The 23284-nt window shown below is 37.3% G+C and overlaps 1 protein-coding gene across 1 annotated transcript in view; it reads left to right on the top strand.

Annotated features, from left to right (window-relative positions):
* SURF6 (surfeit 6) overlaps positions 1–23284 on the top strand; it is a 40359-nt gene that overhangs the window by 9484 nt on the left and 7591 nt on the right. Inside the window, exon 4 of the mRNA XM_056560251.1 lies at positions 12883–12962. Coding sequence (XP_056416226.1) covers positions 12883–12962 — 80 coding nt within the window. The remainder of the gene's footprint in view (positions 1–12882; positions 12963–23284) is intronic.

Genomic DNA, 23284 nt, shown 5'->3' with positions numbered 1-23284 from the left:
TATAGTACAGGATATATAAGAGAATACAGTATATAGTACAGGATATATAAGGGAATACAGTATATAGTACAGGATATATAAGGGAATACAGTATATAGTACAGGATATATAAGGGAATACAGTATATAGTGCAGGATATATAAGGGAATACAGTATATAGTACAGGATATATAAGAGAATACAGTATATAGTACAGGATATAAGAGAATACAGTATATAGTACAGGATATAAGAGAATACAGTATATAGTACAGGATATATAAGAGAATACAGTATATAGTACAGGATATATAAGAGAATACAGTATATAGTGCAGGATATATAAGGGAATACAGTATATAGTGCAGGATATAAGGGAATACAGTATATAGTACAGGATATATAAGAGAATACAGTATATAGTACAGGATATATAAGAGAATACAGTATATAGTACAGGATATATAAGAGAATACAGTATATAGTACAGGATATATAAGGGAATACAGTATATAGTGCAGGATATATAAGGGAATACAGTATATAGTACAGGATATATAAGGGAATACAGTATATAGTACAGGATATAAGGGAATACAGTATATAGTACAGGAGATATAAGATAATACAGTATATAGTACAGGAGATATAAGGGAATACAGTATATAGTACAGGAGATATAAGGGAATACAGTATATAGTACAGGATATATAAGGGAATACAGTATATAGTACAGGATATATAAGGGAATACAGTATATAGTACAGGATATATAAGGGAATACAGTATATAGTACAGGATATATAAGGGAATACAGTATATAGTACAGGATATATAAGAGAATACAGTATATAGTACAGGATATATAAGGGAATACAGTATATAGTACAGGATATATAAGGGAATACAGTATATAGTACAGGATATATAAGAGAATACAGTATATAGTACAGGATATATAAGAGAATACAGTATATAGTACAGGATATATAAGGGAATACAGTATATAGTACAGGATATATAAGGGAATACAGTATATAGTACAGGATATATAAGGGAATACAGTATATAGTACAGGATATATAAGGGAATACAGTATATAGTACAGGATATATAAGAGAATACAGTATATAGTACAGGATATATAAGAGAATACAGTATATAGTACAGGATATATAAGGGAATACAGTATATAGTACAGGAGATATAAGGGAATACAGTATATAGTACAGGAGATATAAGGGAATACAGTATATAGTGCAGGAGATATAAGGGAATACAGTATATAGTGCAGGATATATAAGGGAATACAGTATATAGTGCAGGATATATAAGAGAATACAGTATATAGTACAGGATATATAAGAGAATACAGTATATAGTACAGGAGATATAAGGGAATACAGTATATAGTACAGGATATATAAGAGAATACAGTATATAGTACAGGATATATAAGGGAATACAGTATATAGTGCAGGATATATAAGGGAATACAGTATATAGTGCAGGATATATAAGGGAATACAGTATATAGTGCAGGATATATAAGGGAATACAGTATATAGTACAGGATATATAAGAGAATACAGTATATAGTGCAGGATATATAAGGGAATACAGTATATAGTGCAGGATATATAAGGGAATACAGTATATAGTGCAGGATATATAAGGGAATACAGTATATAGTACAGGATATATAAGAGAATACAGTATATAGTACAGGATATATAAGAGAATACAGTATATAGTACAGGATATAAGAGAATACAGTATATAGTACAGGATATAAGAGAATACAGTATATAGTACAGGATATATAAGAGAATACAGTATATAGTACAGGATATATAAGGGAATACAGTATATAGTACAGGATATATAAGGGAATACAGTATATAGTACAGGATATATAAGGGAATACAGTATATAGTGCAGGATATATAAGGGAATACAGTATATAGTACAGGATATATAAGAGAATACAGTATATAGTACAGGATATAAGAGAATACAGTATATAGTACAGGATATAAGAGAATACAGTATATAGTACAGGATATATAAGAGAATACAGTATATAGTACAGGATATATAAGAGAATACAGTATATAGTGCAGGATATATAAGGGAATACAGTATATAGTGCAGGATATAAGGGAATACAGTATATAGTACAGGATATATAAGAGAATACAGTATATAGTACAGGATATATAAGAGAATACAGTATATAGTACAGGATATATAAGAGAATACAGTATATAGTACAGGATATATAAGGGAATACAGTATATAGTGCAGGATATATAAGGGAATACAGTATATAGTACAGGATATATAAGGGAATACAGTATATAGTACAGGATATAAGGGAATACAGTATATAGTACAGGAGATATAAGATAATACAGTATATAGTACAGGAGATATAAGGGAATACAGTATATAGTACAGGAGATATAAGGGAATACAGTATATAGTACAGGATATATAAGGGAATACAGTATATAGTACAGGATATATAAGGGAATACAGTATATAGTACAGGATATATAAGGGAATACAGTATATAGTACAGGATATATAAGGGAATACAGTATATAGTACAGGATATATAAGAGAATACAGTATATAGTACAGGATATATAAGGGAATACAGTATATAGTACAGGATATATAAGGGAATACAGTATATAGTACAGGATATATAAGAGAATACAGTATATAGTACAGGATATATAAGAGAATACAGTATATAGTACAGGATATAAGAGAATACAGTATATAGTACAGGAGATATAAGGGAATACAGTATATAGTACAGGAGATATAAGGGAATACAGTATATAGTACAGGAGATATAAGGGAATACAGTATATAGTACAGGATATATAAGAGAATACAGTATATAGTGCAGGATATATAAGAGAATACAGTATATAGTGCAGGATATATAAGAGAATACAGTATATAGTGCAGGAGATATAAGGGAATACAGTATATAGTGCAGGAGATATAAGGGAATACAGTATATAGTGCAGGATATATAAGGGAATACAGTATATAGTGCAGGATATATAAGGGAATACAGTATATAGTACAGGATATATAAGGGAATACAGTATATAGTACAGGATATATATAAGAGAATACAGTATATAGTACAGGATATATATAAGAGAATACAGTATATAGTACAGGATATATATAAGGGAATACAGTATATAGTACAGGATATATATAAGGGAATACAGTATATAGTACAGGATATATATAAGGGAATACAGTATATAGTACAGGATATATATAAGGGAATACAGTATATAGTACAGGATATATATAAGGGAATACAGTATATAGTACAGGATATATATAAGGGAATGCAGTATATAGTACAGGATATATATAAGGGAATGCAGTATATAGTACAGGATATATATAAGGGAATGCAGTATATAGTACAGGATATATATAAGGGAATACAGTATATAGTACAGGATATATATAAGGGAATACAGTATATAGTACAGGATATATATAAGGGAATACAGTATATAGTACAGGATATATATAAGGGAATACAGTATATAGTACAGGATATATATAAGGGAATACAGTATATAGTACAGGATATATATAAGGGAATACAGTATATAGTACAGGATATATATAAGGGAATACAGTGTGTAGTACAGGATATATATAAGGGAATACAGTGTGTAGTACAGGATATATATAAGGGAATACAGTGTGTAGTACAGGATATATAAGGGAATACAGTGTGTAGTACAGGATATATATATAAGGGAATACAGTATGTAGTACAGGATATATATATATAAGGGAATACAGTATGTAGTACAGGATATATATATATAAGGGAATACAGTATATAGTACAGGATATATATATATAAGGGAATACAGTATATAGTACAGGATATATATAAGGGAATACAGTGTGTAGTACAGGATATATATAAGGGAATACAGTGTGTAGTACAGGATATATATAAGGGAATACAGTGTGTAGTACAGGATATATATAAGGGAATACAGTGTGTAGTACAGGATATATATAAGGGAATACAGTGTGTAGTACAGGATATATATAAGGGAATACAGTGTGTAGTACAGGATATATATAAGGGAATACAGTGTGTAGTACAGGATATATATAAGGGAATACAGTGTGTAGTACAGGATATATATAAGGGAATACAGTGTGTAGTACAGGATATATATAAGGGAATACAGTGTGTAGTACAGGATATATATAAGGGAATACAGTGTGTAGTACAGGATATATATAAGGGAATACAGTGTGTAGTACAGGATATATATAAGGGAATACAGTGTGTAGTACAGGATATATATAAGGGAATACAGTGTGTAGTACAGGATATATATAAGGGAATACAGTGTGTAGTACAGGATATATATAAGGGAATACAGTGTGTAGTACAGGATATATATAAGGGAATACAGTGTGTAGTACAGGATATATATAAGGGAATACAGTGTGTAGTACAGGATATATATAAGGGAATACAGTGTGTAGTACAGGATATATATAAGGGAATACAGTGTGTAGTACAGGATATATATAAGGGAATACAGTGTGTAGTACAGGATATATATAAGGGAATACAGTGTGTAGTACAGGATATATATAAGGGAATACAGTGTGTAGTACAGGATATATATAAGGGAATACAGTGTGTAGTACAGGATATATATAAGGGAATACAGTGTGTAGTACAGGATATATATAAGGGAATACAGTATGTAGTACAGGATATATATAAGGGAATACAGTATGTAGTACAGGATATATATAAGGGAATACAGTATGTAGTACAGGATATATATAAGGGAATACAGTATGTAGTACAGGATATATATAAGGGAATACAGTATGTAGTACAGGATATATATAAGGGAATACAGTATGTAGTACAGGATATATATAAGGGAATACAGTATGTAGTACAGGATATATATAAGGGAATACAGTATGTAGTACAGGATATATATAAGGGAATACAGTATGTAGTACAGGATATATATAAGGGAATACAGTATGTAGTACAGGATATATATAAGGGAATACAGTATGTAGTACAGGATATATATAAGGGAATACAGTATGTAGTACAGGATATATATAAGGGAATACAGTATGTAGTACAGGATATATATAAGGGAATACAGTATGTAGTACAGGATATATATAAGGGAATACAGTATGTAGTACAGGATATATATAAGGGAATACAGTATGTAGTACAGGATATATATAAGGGAATACAGTATGTAGTACAGGATATATATAAGGGAATACAGTATGTAGTACAGGATATATATAAGGGAATACAGTATGTAGTACAGGATATATATAAGGGAATACAGTATGTAGTACAGGATATATATAAGGGAATACAGTATGTAGTACAGGATATATATAAGGGAATACAGTATGTAGTACAGGATATATATAAGGGAATACAGTATGTAGTACAGGATATATATAAGGGAATACAGTATGTAGTACAGGATATATATAAGGGAATACAGTATGTAGTACAGGATATATATAAGGGAATACAGTATGTAGTACAGGATATATATAAGGGAATACAGTATGTAGTACAGGATATATATAAGGGAATACAGTATGTAGTACAGGATATATATAAGGGAATACAGTATGTAGTACAGGATATATATAAGGGAATACAGTATGTAGTACAGGATATATATAAGGGAATACAGTATGTAGTACAGGATATATATAAGGGAATACAGTATGTAGTACAGGATATATATAAGGGAATACAGTATGTAGTACAGGATATATATAAGGGAATACAGTATGTAGTACAGGATATATATAAGGGAATACAGTATGTAGTACAGGATATATATAAGGGAATACAGTATGTAGTACAGGATATATATAAGGGAATACAGTATGTAGTACAGGATATATATAAGGGAATACAGTATGTAGTACAGGATATATATAAGGGAATACAGTATGTAGTACAGGATATATATAAGGGAATACAGTATGTAGTACAGGATATATATAAGGGAATACAGTATGTAGTACAGGATATATATAAGGGAATACAGTATGTAGTACAGGATATATATAAGGGAATACAGTATGTAGTACAGGATATATATAAGGGAATACAGTATGTAGTACAGGATATATATAAGGGAATACAGTATGTAGTACAGGATATATATAAGGGAATACAGTATGTAGTACAGGATATATATAAGGGAATACAGTATGTAGTACAGGATATATATAAGGGAATACAGTATGTAGTACAGGATATATATAAGGGAATACAGTATGTAGTACAGGATATATATAAGGGAATACAGTATGTAGTACAGGATATATATAAGGGAATACAGTATGTAGTACAGGATATATATAAGGGAATACAGTATGTAGTACAGGATATATATAAGGGAATACAGTATGTAGTACAGGATATATATAAGGGAATACAGTATGTAGTACAGGATATATATAAGGGAATACAGTATGTAGTACAGGATATATATATAAGGGAATACAGTATGTAGTACAGGATATATATATAAGGGAATACAGTATGTAGTACACAGGATATATATATAAGGGAATACAGTATGTAGTACAGGATATATATATAAGGGAATACAGTATGTAGTACAGGATATATATATAAGGGAATACAGTATATAGTGGCACTTGTAGTCCGCTGCAGGCATCCTCCATTGTATGCATTTTTATGCTCGGGATCGCCCCTTAGCAACGGACTACAAGGGCAGGATCTGCTCCCCCAGTATAAATGCACAACCGCATTTGGGGTTGAGCACTTCCAGCCATTTGAAACCACGTTTTTGTTGTTTGTTTAAATACAGTATATAGTAAGGATATATAAGGGAATACAGTATATAGTACAGGATATATAAGGGAATACAGTATATAGCACAGGATATATAAGAGAATACAGTATATAGCGCAGGAGATATAAGGGAATACAGTATATAGCGCAGGATATATAAGGGAATACAGTATATAGCGCAGGATATATAAGGGAATACAGTATATAGCGCAGGAGATATAAGGGAATACAGTATATAGCGCAGGAGATATAAGGGAATACAGTATATAGCGCAGGAGATATAAGGGAATACAGTATATAGCGCAGGAGATATAAGGGAATACAGTATATAGCGCAGGAGATATAAGGGAATACAGTATATAGACGCAGGAGATATAAGGGAATACAGTATATAGCGCAGGAGATATAAGGGAATACAGTATATAGCGCAGGAGATATAAGGGAATACAGTATATAGCGCAGGAGATATAAGGGAATACAGTATATAGCGCAGGAGATATAAGGGAATACAGTATATAGCGCAGGAGATATAAGGGAATACAGTATATAGCGCAGGAGATATAAGGGAATACAGTATATAGCGCAGGAGATATATAAGGGAATACAGTATATAGCGCAGGAGATATATAAGGGAATACAGTATATAGCGCAGGAGATATATAAGGGGAATGCAGTATATAGCGCAGGAGATATATAAGGGAATGCAGTATATAGCGCAGGAGATATAAGGGAATGCAGTATATAGCGCAGGAGATATAAGGGAATGCAGTATATAGCGCAGGAGATATAAGGGAATGCAGTATATAGCGCAGGAGATATATAAGGGAATGCAGTATATAGCGCAGGAGATATAAGGGAATGCAGTATATAGCGCAGGAGATATAAGGGAATGCAGTATATAGCTGCAGGAGATATAAGGGAATGCAGTATATAGTGCAGGAGATATAAGGGAATGCAGTTATATAGTGCAGGAGATATAAGGGAATGCAGTATATAGTGCAGGAGATATAAGGGAATGCAGTATATAGTGCAGGAGATATAAGGGAATGCAGTATATAGTGCAGGAGATATAAGGGAATGCAGTATATAGTGCAGGAGATATAAGGGAATGCAGTATATAGTGCAGGAGATATAAGGGAATGCAGTATATAGTGCAGGAGATATAAGGGAATGCAGTATATAGTGCAGGAGATATAAGGGAATGCAGTATATAGTGCAGGAGATATAAGGGAATACAGTATATAGTGCAGGAGATATAAGGGAATACAGTATATAGTGCAGGAGATATAAGGGAATACAGTATATAGTGCAGGAGATATAAGGGAATACAGTATATAGTGCAGGAGATATAAGGGAATACAGTATATAGTGCAGGAGATATAAGGGAATACAGTATTATAGTGCAGGAGATATAAGGGAATACAGTATATAGTGCAGGAGATATAAGGGAATACAGTATATAGTGCAGGAGATATAAGGGAATACAGTATATAGTGCAGGAGATATAAGGGAATACAGTATATAGTGCAGGAGATATAAGGGAATACAGTATATAGTGCAGGAGATATAAGGGAATACAGTATATAGTGCAGGAGATATAAGGGAATACAGTATATAGTGCAGGAGATATAAGGGAATACAGTATATAGTGCAGGAGATATAAGGGAATACAGTATATAGTGCAGGAGATATAAGGGGAATACAGTATATAGTGCAGGAGATATAAGGGAATACAGTATATAGTGCAGGAGATATAAGGGAATACAGTATATAGTGCAGGAGATATAAGGGAATACAGTATATAGTGCAGGAGATATAAGGGAATACAGTATATAGTGCAGGAGATATAAGGGAATACAGTATATAGTGCAGGAGATATAAGGGAATACAGTATATAGTGCAGGAGATATAAGGGAATACAGTATATAGTGCAGGAGATATAAGGGAATACAGTATATAGTGCAGGAGATATAAGGGAATACAGTATATAGTGCAGGAGATATAAGGGAATACAGTATATAGTGCAGGAGATATAAGGGAATACAGTATATAGTGCAGGATATATAAGAGAATACAGTATATAGTGCAGGATATATAAGAGAATACAGTATATAGTACAGGATATATAAGGGAATACAGTATATAGTACAGGATATATAAGGGAATACAGTATATAGTGCAGGAGATAGAAGAAATTTTGATACTGAGATAAGAAGGGGACTTAATGTGGATTTGAGCTTCTTATCTCATTATCAAAATTTTGTATAACCTGTACTATATACTGTATTCCCTTATATATCCTTTACTATATACTGTATTCCCTTATATATCCCTGTACTATATACTGTATTCCCTTATATATCCTTTACTATATACTGTATTCCCTTATATCTCCTGTACTATATACTGTATTCCCTTATATCTCCTGTACTATATACTGTATTCCCTTATATATCCTGTACTATATACTGTATTCTCTTATATATCCTGTACTATATACTGTATTCCCTTATATATCCTGTACTATATACTGTATTCCCTTATATATCCTGTACTATATACTGTATTCTCTTATATATCCTGTACTATATACTGTATTCTCTTATATATCCTGTACTATATACTGTATTCTCTTATATATCCTGTACTATATACTGTATTCCCTTATATATCCTGTACTATATACTGTATTCCCTTATATATCCTGTACTATATACTGTATTCTCTTATATATCCTGTACTATATACTGTATTCTCTTATATATCCTGTACTATATACTGTATTCTCTTATATATCCTGTACTATATACTGTATTCTCTTATATATCCTGTACTATATACATACTGTATTCTCTTATATATCCTGTACTATATACTGTATTCCCTTATATATCCTGTACTATATACTGTATTCTCTTATATATCCTGTACTATATACTGTATTCTCTTATATATCCTGTACTATATACTGTATTCTCTTATATATCCTGTACTATATACTGTATTCTCTTATATATCCTGTACTATATACTGTATTCCCTTATATATCCTGTACTATATACTGTATTCCCTTATATATCCTGTACTATATACTGTATTCTCTTATATATCCTGTACTATATACTGTATTCTCTTATATATCCTGTACTATATACTGTATTCTCTTATATATCCTGTACTATATACTGTATTCTCTTATATATCCTGTACTATATACTGTATACCCTTATATATCCTGTACTATATACTGTATTCTCTTATATATCCTGTACTATATACTGTATTCTCTTATATATCCTGCACTATATACTGTATTCTCTTATATATCCTGCACTATATACTGTATTCCCTTATATCTCCTGCACTATATACTGTATTCCCTTATATCTCCTGCACTATATACTGTAGTCTCTTATATATCCTGTACTATATACTGTATTCCCTTATATATCCTGCACTATATACTGTATTCCCTTATATCTCCTGCACTATATACTGTATTCTCTTATATATCCTGTACTATATACTGTATTCTCTTATATATCCTGTACTATATACTGTATTCTCTTATATATCCTGTACTATATACTGTATTCCCTTATATATCCTGTACTATATACTGTATTCCCTTATATATCCTGTACTATATACTGTATTCCCTTATATATCCTGTACTATATACTGTATCCCCTTATATATCCTGTACTATATACTGTATCCCCTTATATATCCTGTACTATATACTGTATTCCCTTATATATCCTGTACTATATACTGTATTCCCTTATATATCCTGTACTATATACTGTATTCCCTTATATATCCTGTACTATATACTGTATTCTCTTATATATCCTGTACTATATACTGTATTCCCTTATATATCCTGTACTATATACTGTATTCCCTTATATATCCTGTACTATATACTGTATTCCCTTATATATCCTGTACTATATACTGTATTCCCTTATATATCCTGTACTATATACTGTATTCCCTTATATATCCTGTACTATATACTGTATTCCCTTATATATCCTGTACTATATACTGTATTCTCTTATATCCTGTACTATATACTGTATTCCCTTATATATCCTGTACTATATACTGTATTCTCTTATATATCCTGTACTATATACTGTATTCTCTTATATATCCTGTACTATATACTGTATTCTCTTATATATCCTGTACTATATACTGTATTCTCTTATATCTCCTGTACTATATACTGTATTCTCATATATCCTGTACTATATACTGTATTCTCTTATATCCTGTACTATATACTGTATTCTCTTATATCCTGTACTATATACTGTATTCTCTTATATCCTGTACTATATACTGTATTCTCTTATATATCCTGTACTATATACTGTATTCTCTTATATCCTGTACTATATACTGTATTCTTATATATCCTGTACTATATACTGTATTCTCTTATATCCTGTACTATATACTGTATTCTCTTATATCCTGTACTATATACTGTATTCTCTTATATCCTGTACTATATACTGTATTCTCTTATATATCCTGTACTATATACTGTATTCTCTTATATCCTGTACTATATACTGTATTCTCTTATATCCTGTACTATATACTGTATTCTCTTATATCCTGTACTATATACTGTATTCTTATATATCCTGTACTATATACTGTATTCTCTTATATCCTGTACTATATACTGTATTCTCTTATATCCTGTACTATATACTGTATTCTTATATATCCTGTACTATATACTGTATTCTCTTATATCCTGTACTATATACTGTATTCTCTTATATCCTGTACTATATACTGTATTCTCTTATATATCCTGTACTATATACTGTATTCTCTTATATCCTGCACTATATACTGTATTCCCTTATATATCCTGCACTATATACTGTATTCCCTTATATATCCTGTACTATATACTGTATTCCCTTATATATCCTGTACTATATACTGTATTCCCTTATATATCCTGTACTATATACTGTATTCCCTTATATATCCTGTACTATATACTGTATTCTCTTATATCCTGTACTATATACTGTATTCTCTTATATCCTGTACTATATACTGTATTCTCTTATATATCCTGTACTATATACTGTATTCTCTTATATCCTGCACTATATACTGTATTCCCTTATATATCCTGCACTATATACTGTATTCCCTTATATATCCTGTACTATATACTGTATTCCCTTATATATCCTGTACTATATACTGTATTCCCTTATATCTCCTGTACTATATACTGTATTCCCTTATATATCCTGTACTATATACTGTATTCTCTTATATATCCTGTACTATATACTGTATTCCCTTATATCTCCTGTACTATATACTGTATTCCCTTATATATCCTGTACTATATACTGTATTCCCTTATATCTCCTGTACTATATACTGTATTCTCTTATATATCCTGTACTATATACTGTATTCCCTTATATCTCCTGTACTATATACTGTATTCCCTTATATATCCTGCACTGTGTTCTCTTTTACATCTCACTATGTCCTGCTAATTACAGTCTCTCCCCTGCTCCCCCCTCCCTCCCCCTTTTTCTCATCCTTATCTATTTAGTCTGTGTTCCCATAACAGGACAATTTATGGCCCATCTTAGTGTAAATTCTCCACATCTATTGTCTTAACCCCTGCATATCTGTGAGATGTAACCTGTGTTTTCTGCTTGTGAGCTTAGATTTACTTTGGACTTGATAAAGGGAGGAATCCCGAAAGCTTCTCTACAAAATGCTGTTAGTCCAATAAAAAAGGTTATTACAGGATACTGCAACATTTCATGATTTGCATATATATATTATATATTTTCACTGTGAGATATAGTTAGACATATTTATGTGTATGGGGGTGGGAGGGCAGTATCCCATCATCCTCTAGTGTTATTTATACTGTGTATATATGTTGGGGTCTAATCTCTTCCTCTTCTCTACAGACATCACTCTGAGCTCCTTCTCCACAGTTGACTTACTAAGGAGACGTCTCCATGAGAAGATTGAGGAGTCTCGGGGTCAGGTGAGGAGGAGTGTGAACTAGTGTCCCTCTGCACGGGGATCTAGGGGCTACTGTACACAGGGATAAAATCCCACATATAGTAATAAGGTACTTGGTCTCCATACCCCTATAGTCAAGTACACCCCAAACGTGTATATAGTGTATAAGTGTAGACGCCCAATAATCAAATTATCCCCAAAAATTGGAGCTACTCACAAAAAATATTACGACAAAGGGACATACAGTAAAAACATTTTTTTTAAAGGAGGAAAACAGCAAGAAAAAGGCGGCAAACCGGGACAATTTACAGTAGAAAAATAGGGAGCAAAGTGGAAAAGGTGACAATGCAAAAGCTAATTTACATTATATAAAGTGCTGATTATTAGGGATAAACCCATTATATTATATAGAGTGCTGATTATTAGGGATAACCCCCCCCCCCCCTTGCTTGTAAAATACGTAAGGGGGGTTTATTCCTAGTAATTGGAGATTTTCCTAGTCCTTATGAAGGAAAATATGGATTTTATTAAAGACAGGAGGTGAACATTTTGCATTCTTTACTACTTTAAATGTTAGCAGCAAGATGAAACAATAGTGTATAGAAAAAACGTTACATATGCAAATGAAGTGCATCATGCAGCCAATGAAAGGCTAGCACAGGTGATATGAGGCAAGGTAACTTACAATAATTCCTCTTCTTTGATGCAAAACGTTATAATATAACAAAATAAGGAAAAAGACACAAGTCCAATAATTTGTTGGAATGAAGAAACAATATATGAAGAAATAAATCATCTTCAACGAGAATAGTCTTTAGAAGTCTGAGAAGATTGTGGATAACAGTCCTGAAGAAGGATAAACGGAAGTGAACTTCATGAGAAACTGGAAACAGGTCTTATAAGATGTGGAATGGATGAAAATCCTGTTGACACGAAGATCCTTGACAGTCCGTGTGTTACACTAAAAAAGATGGAGACAGAAAACAACAATAATAATAAAGGTTCACAACGTAGAGACAGCACCGGCACAGCTGCGGCAACACCCTATTTGTTCTATGAGCTCTCACGCAACCAAATGCTGGGAAGGCAGGGAGTGATGGGGTAATGCCGTCCGTGACAGACCGGGTTCTCAATCCTCTAAAGTATACACAGTAGAATCCAGGAAGAGCAAAGAAATGAGGAGGCACTCACGGTTTTGTCGGGGTGACAGCAGGCTTCTTTATTTCAGGTGCGGCATGCGATCATCGGCGTGGGACGCCAGACCAGTGCAAACAGGTAGTGACAAATGTTTCACGCCCCTTCTGGACGTTTCTTCAGACTCACCTTCCCCCTGCTTCACGCACAGGTAAATAGTCCACCCAGCGTGACGTCAGGGGGAAGGGTTATTGTCTTGATGTGAAGTAAAACCACAAATTTTTAAAAACAAGACAACTGTATGCGAAAATCAAACATGGGAAGCAACGTGATGATATTTATAAAAATACACTAAGATCAAGGCGATCATTCAAGCCCAAGTTACCTTGAGCATTGAGTTTGAGGATCAGTCTCGCCTCTCGTTGCAACAGGGTTTTAAGCCGGTCCATGCCCTCCTTTTGATTAACCCTTTCTATGCCTAAAAAGGTAAGGCAGGAGGCATCACTGGAATGGCAGGTTACAATATGCTCAATCAACCTAGGGCTACCATGTCCTGTTTTTATGGAATGCACATGTTCCCTAAATCTAATATTAAGGGCTCTTTTAGTGCACCCTATATAAAACCTCTTGCAGGGGCAGAGTATTGCATAGATAACAAAATTAGTCCGACAGCAAATTACATCCTTGAATCTAATATTTTTTACCTCCAATATTTATGGTTTTCTCTGGATTGATGAAACTACACCAGTTACAAGAATTACAGCGATAGTTTCCTGGGGATAAAGTTCTGTTCAACCAGTTCTTATCTTGTTTTTTTGTCTCAAATTTACTTTGAACTAATTCGTTTTTCAGATTCCTAGTTTTACGGAACGCTATCAAGGGTTTATTTTTAGTAATATCCCTTAAATTAGTGTCGTTCTGCACCAAGAACCAATTATCACAAATGATTTTCTTAATTTTTTCGGCCATCGGGCTGAATTGAAAAGAAAAAGTAAAGGGAGGAGATTTCTCCTTTCTTTGATCACTGTATTTCTTGTTGTAAAACTTTTGTCCTTTCAGAAGGTCACTTCTTTTTTGTTTAGAAGCTCTTTCTAGAGCCTGATTTAGGATAGGTTCTGGATAACCTCTAATTAATAGGCGTTTTTTCAAGTCCATTGCCTGCAACAAAAAATCTTCGTTGCTGCTATTAACTCTTTTTAAGCGCAAAAATTGTCCATATGGGACAGCTTTTTTTACGTGTATGGGGTGATAAGACCCGTAATGCAGCAACGAGTTGCAGGCAGTGGGCTTGCCATAGCCTTTTGTTTTTAGGCTATTATTCTCTAAGTTTATCAATACGTCTAAGAATTCTAATTCTCTGCCACCTACTTTGCTAGTAAATTTCAAATTCATGTCATTGGATGCGTTCAGTTCAGACACGAAGTCCGCAAAAGCGGACTCCGTGTCTGTCCATACAATGAACACGTCATCCACGAAACGTCTATAGCATGCTATCGACTTCAAATGTTTATTTTTACCGGAAAATATATATTTTTTCTCAAACATAGCTACAAACAGGTTAGCCAGTGTACACGCCACTGGCGTACCCATGGCTACGCCTCCCGTCTGTGTGAACCATTGTTCACCGAATTTAAAGGAGTTGTTTGATAAAATAAATTCAAGAGATTCACAGATGAAGTCAATGCATGTTGTACTCTTATCGGAAGACGATAATAAATCTCGTACAACCTCTACTGCTAGATCTTGAGGTATACTTGTGTAGAGGCTTTCTATGTCCACAGACGTAAGGATACAGTCTGCTGGCCATGAAAGTCCTTCTAAAGTTAACAAAAACTCATTAGTATCCTTGACTAGGGATGGAATTTCAGATAGAAGTGGATGAAGTAACCAGTCCACAAATTTTGAGATGGGTTCGGTTAGGGTCCCCACACCGGAGACAATAGGTCTTACGGGTCTTATCACCCCATACACGTAAAAAAAGCTGTCCCATATGGACAATTTTTGCGCTTAAAAAGAGTTAATAGCAGCGACGAAGATTTTTTGTTGCAGGCAATGGACTTGAAAAAACGCCTATTAATTAGAGGTTATCCAGAACCTATCCTAATTCAGGCTCTAGAAAGAGCTTCTAAACAAAAAAGAAGTGACCTTCTGAAAGGACAAAAGTTTTACAACAAGAAATACAGTGATCAAAGAAAGGAGAAATCTCCTCCCTTTACTTTTTCTTTTCAATTCAGCCCGATGGCCGAAAAAATTAAGAAAATCATTTGTGATAATTGGTTCTTGGTGCAGAACGACACTAATTTAAGGGATATTACTAAAAATAAACCCTTGATAGCGTTCCGTAAAACTAGGAATCTGAAAAACGAATTAGTTCAAAGTAAATTTGAGACAAAAAAACAAGATAAGAACTGGTTGAACAGAACTTTATCCCCAGGAAACTATCGCTGTAATTCTTGTAACTGGTGTAGTTTCATCAATCCAGAGAAAACCATAAATATTGGAGGTAAAAATATTAGATTCAAGGATGTAATTTGCTGTCGGACTAATTTTGTTATCTATGCAATACTCTGCCCCTGCAAGAGGTTTTATATAGGGTGCACTAAAAGAGCCCTTAATATTAGATTTAGGGAACATGTGCATTCCATAAAAACAGGACATGGTAGCCCTAGGTTGATTGAGCATATTGTAACCTGCCATTCCAGTGATGCCTCCTGCCTTACCTTTTTAGGCATAGAAAGGGTTAATCAAAAGGAGGGCATGGACCGGCTTAAAACCCTGTTGCAACGAGAGGCGAGACTGATCCTCGAACTCAATGCTCAAGGTAACTTGGGCTTGAATGATCGCCTTGATCTTAGTGTATTTTTATAAATATAATCACGTTGCTTCCCATGTTTGATTTTCGCATACAGTTGTCTTGTTTTTAAAAATTTGTGGTTTTACTTCACATCAAGACAATAACCCTTCCCCCTGACGTCACGCTGGGTGGACTATTTACCTGTGCGTGAAGCAGGGGGAAGGTGAGTCTGAAGAAACGTCCAGAAGGGGCGTGAAACATTTGTCACTACCTGTTTGCACTGGTCTGGCGTCCCACGGCGATGATCGCATGCCGCACCTGAAATAAAGAAGCCTGCTGTCACCCCGACAAAACCGTGAGTGCCTCCTCATTTCTTTGCTCTTCCTGAATAATAATAAAGGGATGGGATAAAGGGAGGGAAAATGTTCGCCTCCTGTCTTTAATAAAATCCATATTTTCCTTCATAAGGACTAGGAAAATCTCCAATTTTATTACAAGACTGGAGGCTCCATTTTGCAAGTTTAAAGCTTAAATAATAATAAACTTGATCAGATTTAACGATAAAGCATGCAGAAATGAACATTAAATAATATTCATAGAAACATGGGGATCTGGTCTGAAATAAAAGGTTTTAAAAGTTGATTCCGAAGTTCAATTACGGCTTTAAGGATATCCGACAAGGATACCCCTGATTGTTTTAATTTTGTGGACATGGCTCCTCTGGAGGAGTGGGCTTTAAAGATAGAAATGTCAACTCCTGCCGATTGCATAATCTGTTTCATCCATCTAGCTAAAGGAGATGATACAGGATGGTAGGGTTTACAGAAAGAAATGAGAAATTGAGTGTCAGAATGGTTACGAAAAGTTCTCTGTTCATAAGCCTGAAGGCAGGAAACTACGCAGAGGTGTTTTTGATGAGGAAAAGAGGGATAAAATACTGAATAAAGAGAAGTGCAGTGAGTTTCAAAGATAGGGATTTTAAGGAAAGGGAATGATTATCCCCTAAGGAAATGATATATTGTAAGAGAATATTGACATCCCAAGTCGATTGGTATCTGGGTAAAGGTGGATGTCTGAATGTTATGCCTTTTGAGTAATTTACAAATTAATGGATGTTTACCCACAGAAAGGGAATTAATAGGAGCGTGGTAAAAGGAAATGGCAGATCTGTAAACGTTTATGGTACGGTAGGCCTTACCCAAATCAAAAGATGAAGATAGAAAATTTATAATATGATTTAAAGGCGCATGTATGGGATCCAAATCCCGTTGCATGCACCAACTAGTCCAAATTTTCTAGGCTGATCTGTAAGCAGATCTGGTACCTGGAGCCCAGGCGCTTGAGAGGATTTCTCTAGATGAGTTAGAAAGTTCGCAACCCGGGTCTGTTGACCCGAAACACACCAGGCTATCAAAGGAAGATTGTTGGAGGTTATGAGAGGATGAGGGTTCCCTACAGGGTCCTGAAGGAGAAACGGATGAGAAGGAATTAGGCGAGGAAAATCGATAAGCATTTCTAGAATCTGAGGGAACCAAGACTGTGTTGGCAGTAGAGGGGTAATGAGAATTACCGTTGATTTCTGAGATTTGATGAGAACTCTCGGGATCGTAATAAACGAAGGGAATGCATAGAGGTTCTCCGAAGGCCAGTATTGGAGAAGGGCATCTATGCCTTCTGCTTCCGGATTGGGGCGCCAGCTGTAAAAGCGGTGAACCTGACGATTCAGTCGTGATTCAAAGAGGTCTAGGTGAACAGGGCCCCAAAGAGAATTGATGCAGGAGAATATTTGAGGGTCCAATTGCCAATCGCTGGAATCCGCAAGGAAGCGGGAATTCCAGTCTGCAATAATGTTGGACAGACCTGGTAAGTATTTTGCTTTGATAGTGATGTTCCTGTGAAGACAGTAATGCCATAGGCCTTTGGTAATGTTGGCTAGATGAAAAGATTTTGTACCACCAAGCTTGTTGATATATTGTACTGCGGAGATATTGTCCATTCGTAAAAGAATGCAACAATCTGATCTGTTCTTCGCAAAACTCTTGAGAGCGAAGAAACCCACCAGTAATTCCAAGCAGTTGATGTGGAAGAGTGATTCCTCTGGGGACCACTTTCCTCCTGTCGAAGAGGAACCGCCACGGGCTCCCCAACCCGAACGGCTGGCATCTGATTCTATGATCAGATCTGGAACGGAATTGAATATAGTCTTTCCGTTCCAATCCTGGAGGTGTCTTAGCCACCACAGAAGTTCTTCTGTGGTATCCGAAGTAAGAGCTATTTCGTCCGAGTAACCCAAACCGTTCTGAAGGTGTTGAGCTTTCAACCTTTGGAGAGCTCGATAATGAAGTGGAGCTGGGAAAATCGCTTGAATCGAAGCAGAAAGAAGACCCACTACACGAGCTATCGAACGAAGAGAGACTGTTTGCTTGTTCAAAATGGAATGAATCTCTCTCCGAATGGTTTTCATCCTCCTGGGGGGAAGACTGAGCTGGGCAGATTGAGTACCGTATTTATCGGTGTATAACACGCACTTTTTAGGCTAAAATTTTTAGCCTAAAGTCTATGTGCGTGTTATACGCCGATACCGCCCCAGGAAAGGCAGGGGGAGAGAGGCCGTCGCTGCCCGCTTCTCTCCCCCTGCCTTCCCTGGGATCTAGAGCCCTGCTGCCGGCCCTTCTCACCCCCTGGCTATCGGCGCCGCTGCCCGTTCTGTCCCCCTGACTATCGGTACCGGCGCCGATAGCCAGGGGGAGAGAAGGGGCAGCGGCACCCATTGCCGGCGCCGCTGCCCCCGTTGCCTCCCCCCCCATCCCCGGTGGCATAATTACCTGGGTCGGGTCCGCGCTGCTGCAGGCCTCCGGCGTGCGTCCCCTTCGTCGTTGCTATGCGCTGCGCGGCGTATGACGTCGCACGCCGGAGGCCTGGAGCAGCGCGGACCCGACCCAGGTAATTATGCCACCGGGGATGGGGGGAGGCAACGGGGCAGCGGCGCCGGCAATGGGTGCTGCTGCCCCTTCTCTCCCCCTGGCTGTCGGCGCCGCTTCTCTCCCCCTGGCTATCGGCGCCGGCAATGGGGCGCCGGCACCGATAGTCAGGGGGACAGAACGGGCAGCGGCGCCGATAGCCAGGGGGAGAGAAGGGCCGGCAGCAGGGCTCTAGACCCCAGGAAAGGCAGGGGGAGAGAAGCGGGCAGCGACGGCATCTCTCCCCCTGCCTTTCCTGGGGATGTATCGGGGTATACACGCGCACACACACCCTCATTTTACCATGGATATTTGGGTAAAAAACTTTTTTTACCCAAATATCCTTGGTAAAATGAGGGTGTGTGTTATAGGCCGGTGCGTGGTATACCCCGATAAATACGGTATTTATTAGAAATCCCAAAAATTCGATCTCCTTGGAGGGGAAAAGGATGGATTTTTCTGTGTTGATAATAAAGCCCAGATTGGAGAGGAGAGACACAGTCCATTGAATGTGGAGCCGAATTAGAAATAAGGATTGAGCCATGAGGAGGATATCGTCCAGATAAATAATCAAACGGACACCTCGGGCTCTTAGGATTGCCACAACCGGTTTGAGTAGTTTTGTAAAACACCATGGGGCCGAGGATAGGCCGAATGGTAGGCAGGTGAATTGCCATTTTTGATCCTTCCATAAAAATTGGAGGTAAGGTTGAGATTCGTGATGCATGGGAACCGTAAGGTATGCATCTTTGAGATCTATTTTCGCTAACCAATCGTTTGGTAATAGCAGATCTCTCAATAGATGGATGCCCTCCATCTTGAAATGTTGATAGAGCACATAGTTGTTTAGGGTCTTTAGATTTATAACAGGCCTGTACCCTCCGTCTTTCTTTCTTACTAGAAAAAGATTGCTCAGGAAGCCTTGAAAATGCATGGGTACCTGGGTGGTTGCCTTTTTGGAGCTTAGTTCTATGATCTCTGAATCTGAGTGATCTGTTTTCCTCTGAAAAAATGAATTGGATGAGGAGTTAAAATCTGAGGTGGAGGTTGAACAAACTGTATCTGATAACCCAGGACTGTGTTTAGAATCCACGGGTCGGATGTTATGGCCCAGGTATGGAAAAAATATGCAATCCTTCCTCCTAATGGAAGTGGGGAAGAAAGTATCGGATAAAGACTTACCAGCGTTGGGTCGAGATCTGGGATATCCGCGATGTCCTCTGGCTCTCCACGGTCTTCCTCTTGTTGGAAAGAATGGACTGTATTGATAGGTGGAGGTAGGGTTCTGGAATCTGTCTGTTCTTTGGGGGGCACGTGTATATTGTCTCTCTTGAGACTGGCGGCTGGGAACATTGCCCCTTCTTTTCCCAGCCCTGGGTAAAACTCAAGGTTAAAAAACCTTCTTAAGGGATGTTTGGGCCTTATCAAGTGATGAAAATAATGCTACATATTTATTTATCTCTTTAACCCCTTAAGGACACATGACGTTCTCATACGTCTCCATTTCCGAGTCCTTAAGGACACATGACGTATGAGAACGTCATGTGTTTTACCGGCCCCCCGCAACCATCTGGAGCGGAGCCGGTCCCCGATGCCTGCTGAAATCGTTCAGCAGGCATCGGGGCATATCGCCCAGGGGGGTCATTATGACCCCCCATGTCGGCGATGGCCGCAGATCGCTGGACAATTCAGTCCAGCGATCTGCGGCGGATTCCGGGTCAATCGGGTCTCCAGTTACCCGGTGACCCGGAATTATTGGCTGATCGGGGCCGTCTGAGACGGCCCCGATCAGCCAGAGCCAGCAGGGGTGAGGTGGCACTGGTGCCACCTCACGATCGCCCTGATTCGTCGGCCGGATTACCGGCCGACCAATCAGGGCGCCTGCTGCGGGTGTCACTCCCGCAACCCGCTCCGCCCCTCTTCCGGAGGACGTGAGCGGGTGCGGGACGTGCACCCCGGGTGCTGGGGACCCCGATCCCCGGCGCCCCTGTTGGGATCGGGGCCCCAGGAGCAGCGGAGACGACGAGGGACAGACCTGTGCGGCGAGGATCGTTGGAGGTGAGTGACAGCCTCCTGCTGTTGCTTAGCAACAGCTCCCAGCATGCAAAAAAGGCATGCTGGGAGCTGTAGTTATGCAACAGCAGGAGGCAGACCACCACAACTCCCAGCATGCCCTTATGGGCATGCTGGGACTTGTAGTTTTGCAACAGCTGGAGGCACATTCTTTCTATGGAAAAGTGTACCTTCAGCTGTTGTGTAACTACAACTCCCAGCTTGCACAATCAGCTAAAGTGCATGCTGGGAGTTGTAGTGGTGCATCTGGTGGTTGCATAACTACAACTCCCAGCATGCCCGTTGGCTGTCGGTGACTGCTGAGAGTTGTAGTTTTGCAACAGCTGAAGGCACACTGAGTTAAGTAGTAAACCAGTGTGTCTCCAGCTGTTGCATAACTACAATCCCCAGCATCCCCAGCCAAAGTAGTATGCCTCCAGCTGTTGCATAACTACAACACCCAGCATGCCCTTCCGCTGTCCGTACATGCTGGGGGTTGTAGCTTTTGCAACAGCTGAAGGCACACTGGTTGCAAAACACTGAGTTTGTTACCAAACTCGGTGTTTCACAACCAGTGTGCCTCCAGCTGTTGCAAAACTACAACTCCCAGCATGCACTGATAGACCGTACATGCTGGGAGTTGTAGTTTTGCAACAGCTGGATGTTTCCCCCCCCAATGTGAACGTACAGGGTACACTCACATGGGCGGAGGATTACAGTAAGTATCCGGCTGCAAGTTTGAGCTGCGTCAAATTTTCTGCCGTAGCTCAAACTGCCAGCGAGAAACTACTGTGAACCCCCGCCCGTGCGACTGTACCCTAAAAACACTACACTACACTAACACAAAATAAAATTAAAAGTAAAAAACACTACATATACACATACCCCTACACAACCCCCCTCCCCAATAAAAATGAAAAACGTCTGGTACGCCACTGTTTCCAAAACGGAGCCTCCAGCTGTTGCAAAACAACTACTCCCAGTATTGCCAGATAGCCGTTGACTGTCCAGGCATGCTGGGAGTTTTACAACAGCTGGAGGCACCCTGTTTGGGAATCACTGGCGTAGAATACCCCTATGTCCACCCCTATGCAAGTCCCTAATTTAGGCCTCAAATGCGCATGGCGCTCTCACTTTGGAGCCCTGTCGTATTTCAAGGCAACAGTTTAGGGCCACATATGGGGTATCGCCGTACTCGGGAGAAATTGGGCTTCAAATTTTGGGGGGTATTTTCTGCTATTACCCTTTTAAAAAATGTAAAATTTTTGGGAAAACAAGCATTTTAGGTAAAAAAATATATATATTTTTTTACATATGCAAAAGTCGTGAAACACCTGTAGGGTATTAAGGTTCAAATTACCCCTTGTTACGTTCCCCGAGGGGGTCTAGTTTCCAAAATGGTAT

This window comes from Hyla sarda, chromosome 2 (genome assembly GCF_029499605.1).
Source record: "Hyla sarda isolate aHylSar1 chromosome 2, aHylSar1.hap1, whole genome shotgun sequence".
NCBI lineage: Eukaryota > Metazoa > Chordata > Amphibia > Anura > Hylidae > Hyla > Hyla sarda.
This window is presented reverse-complemented; position numbering and strand designations above follow the sequence as displayed.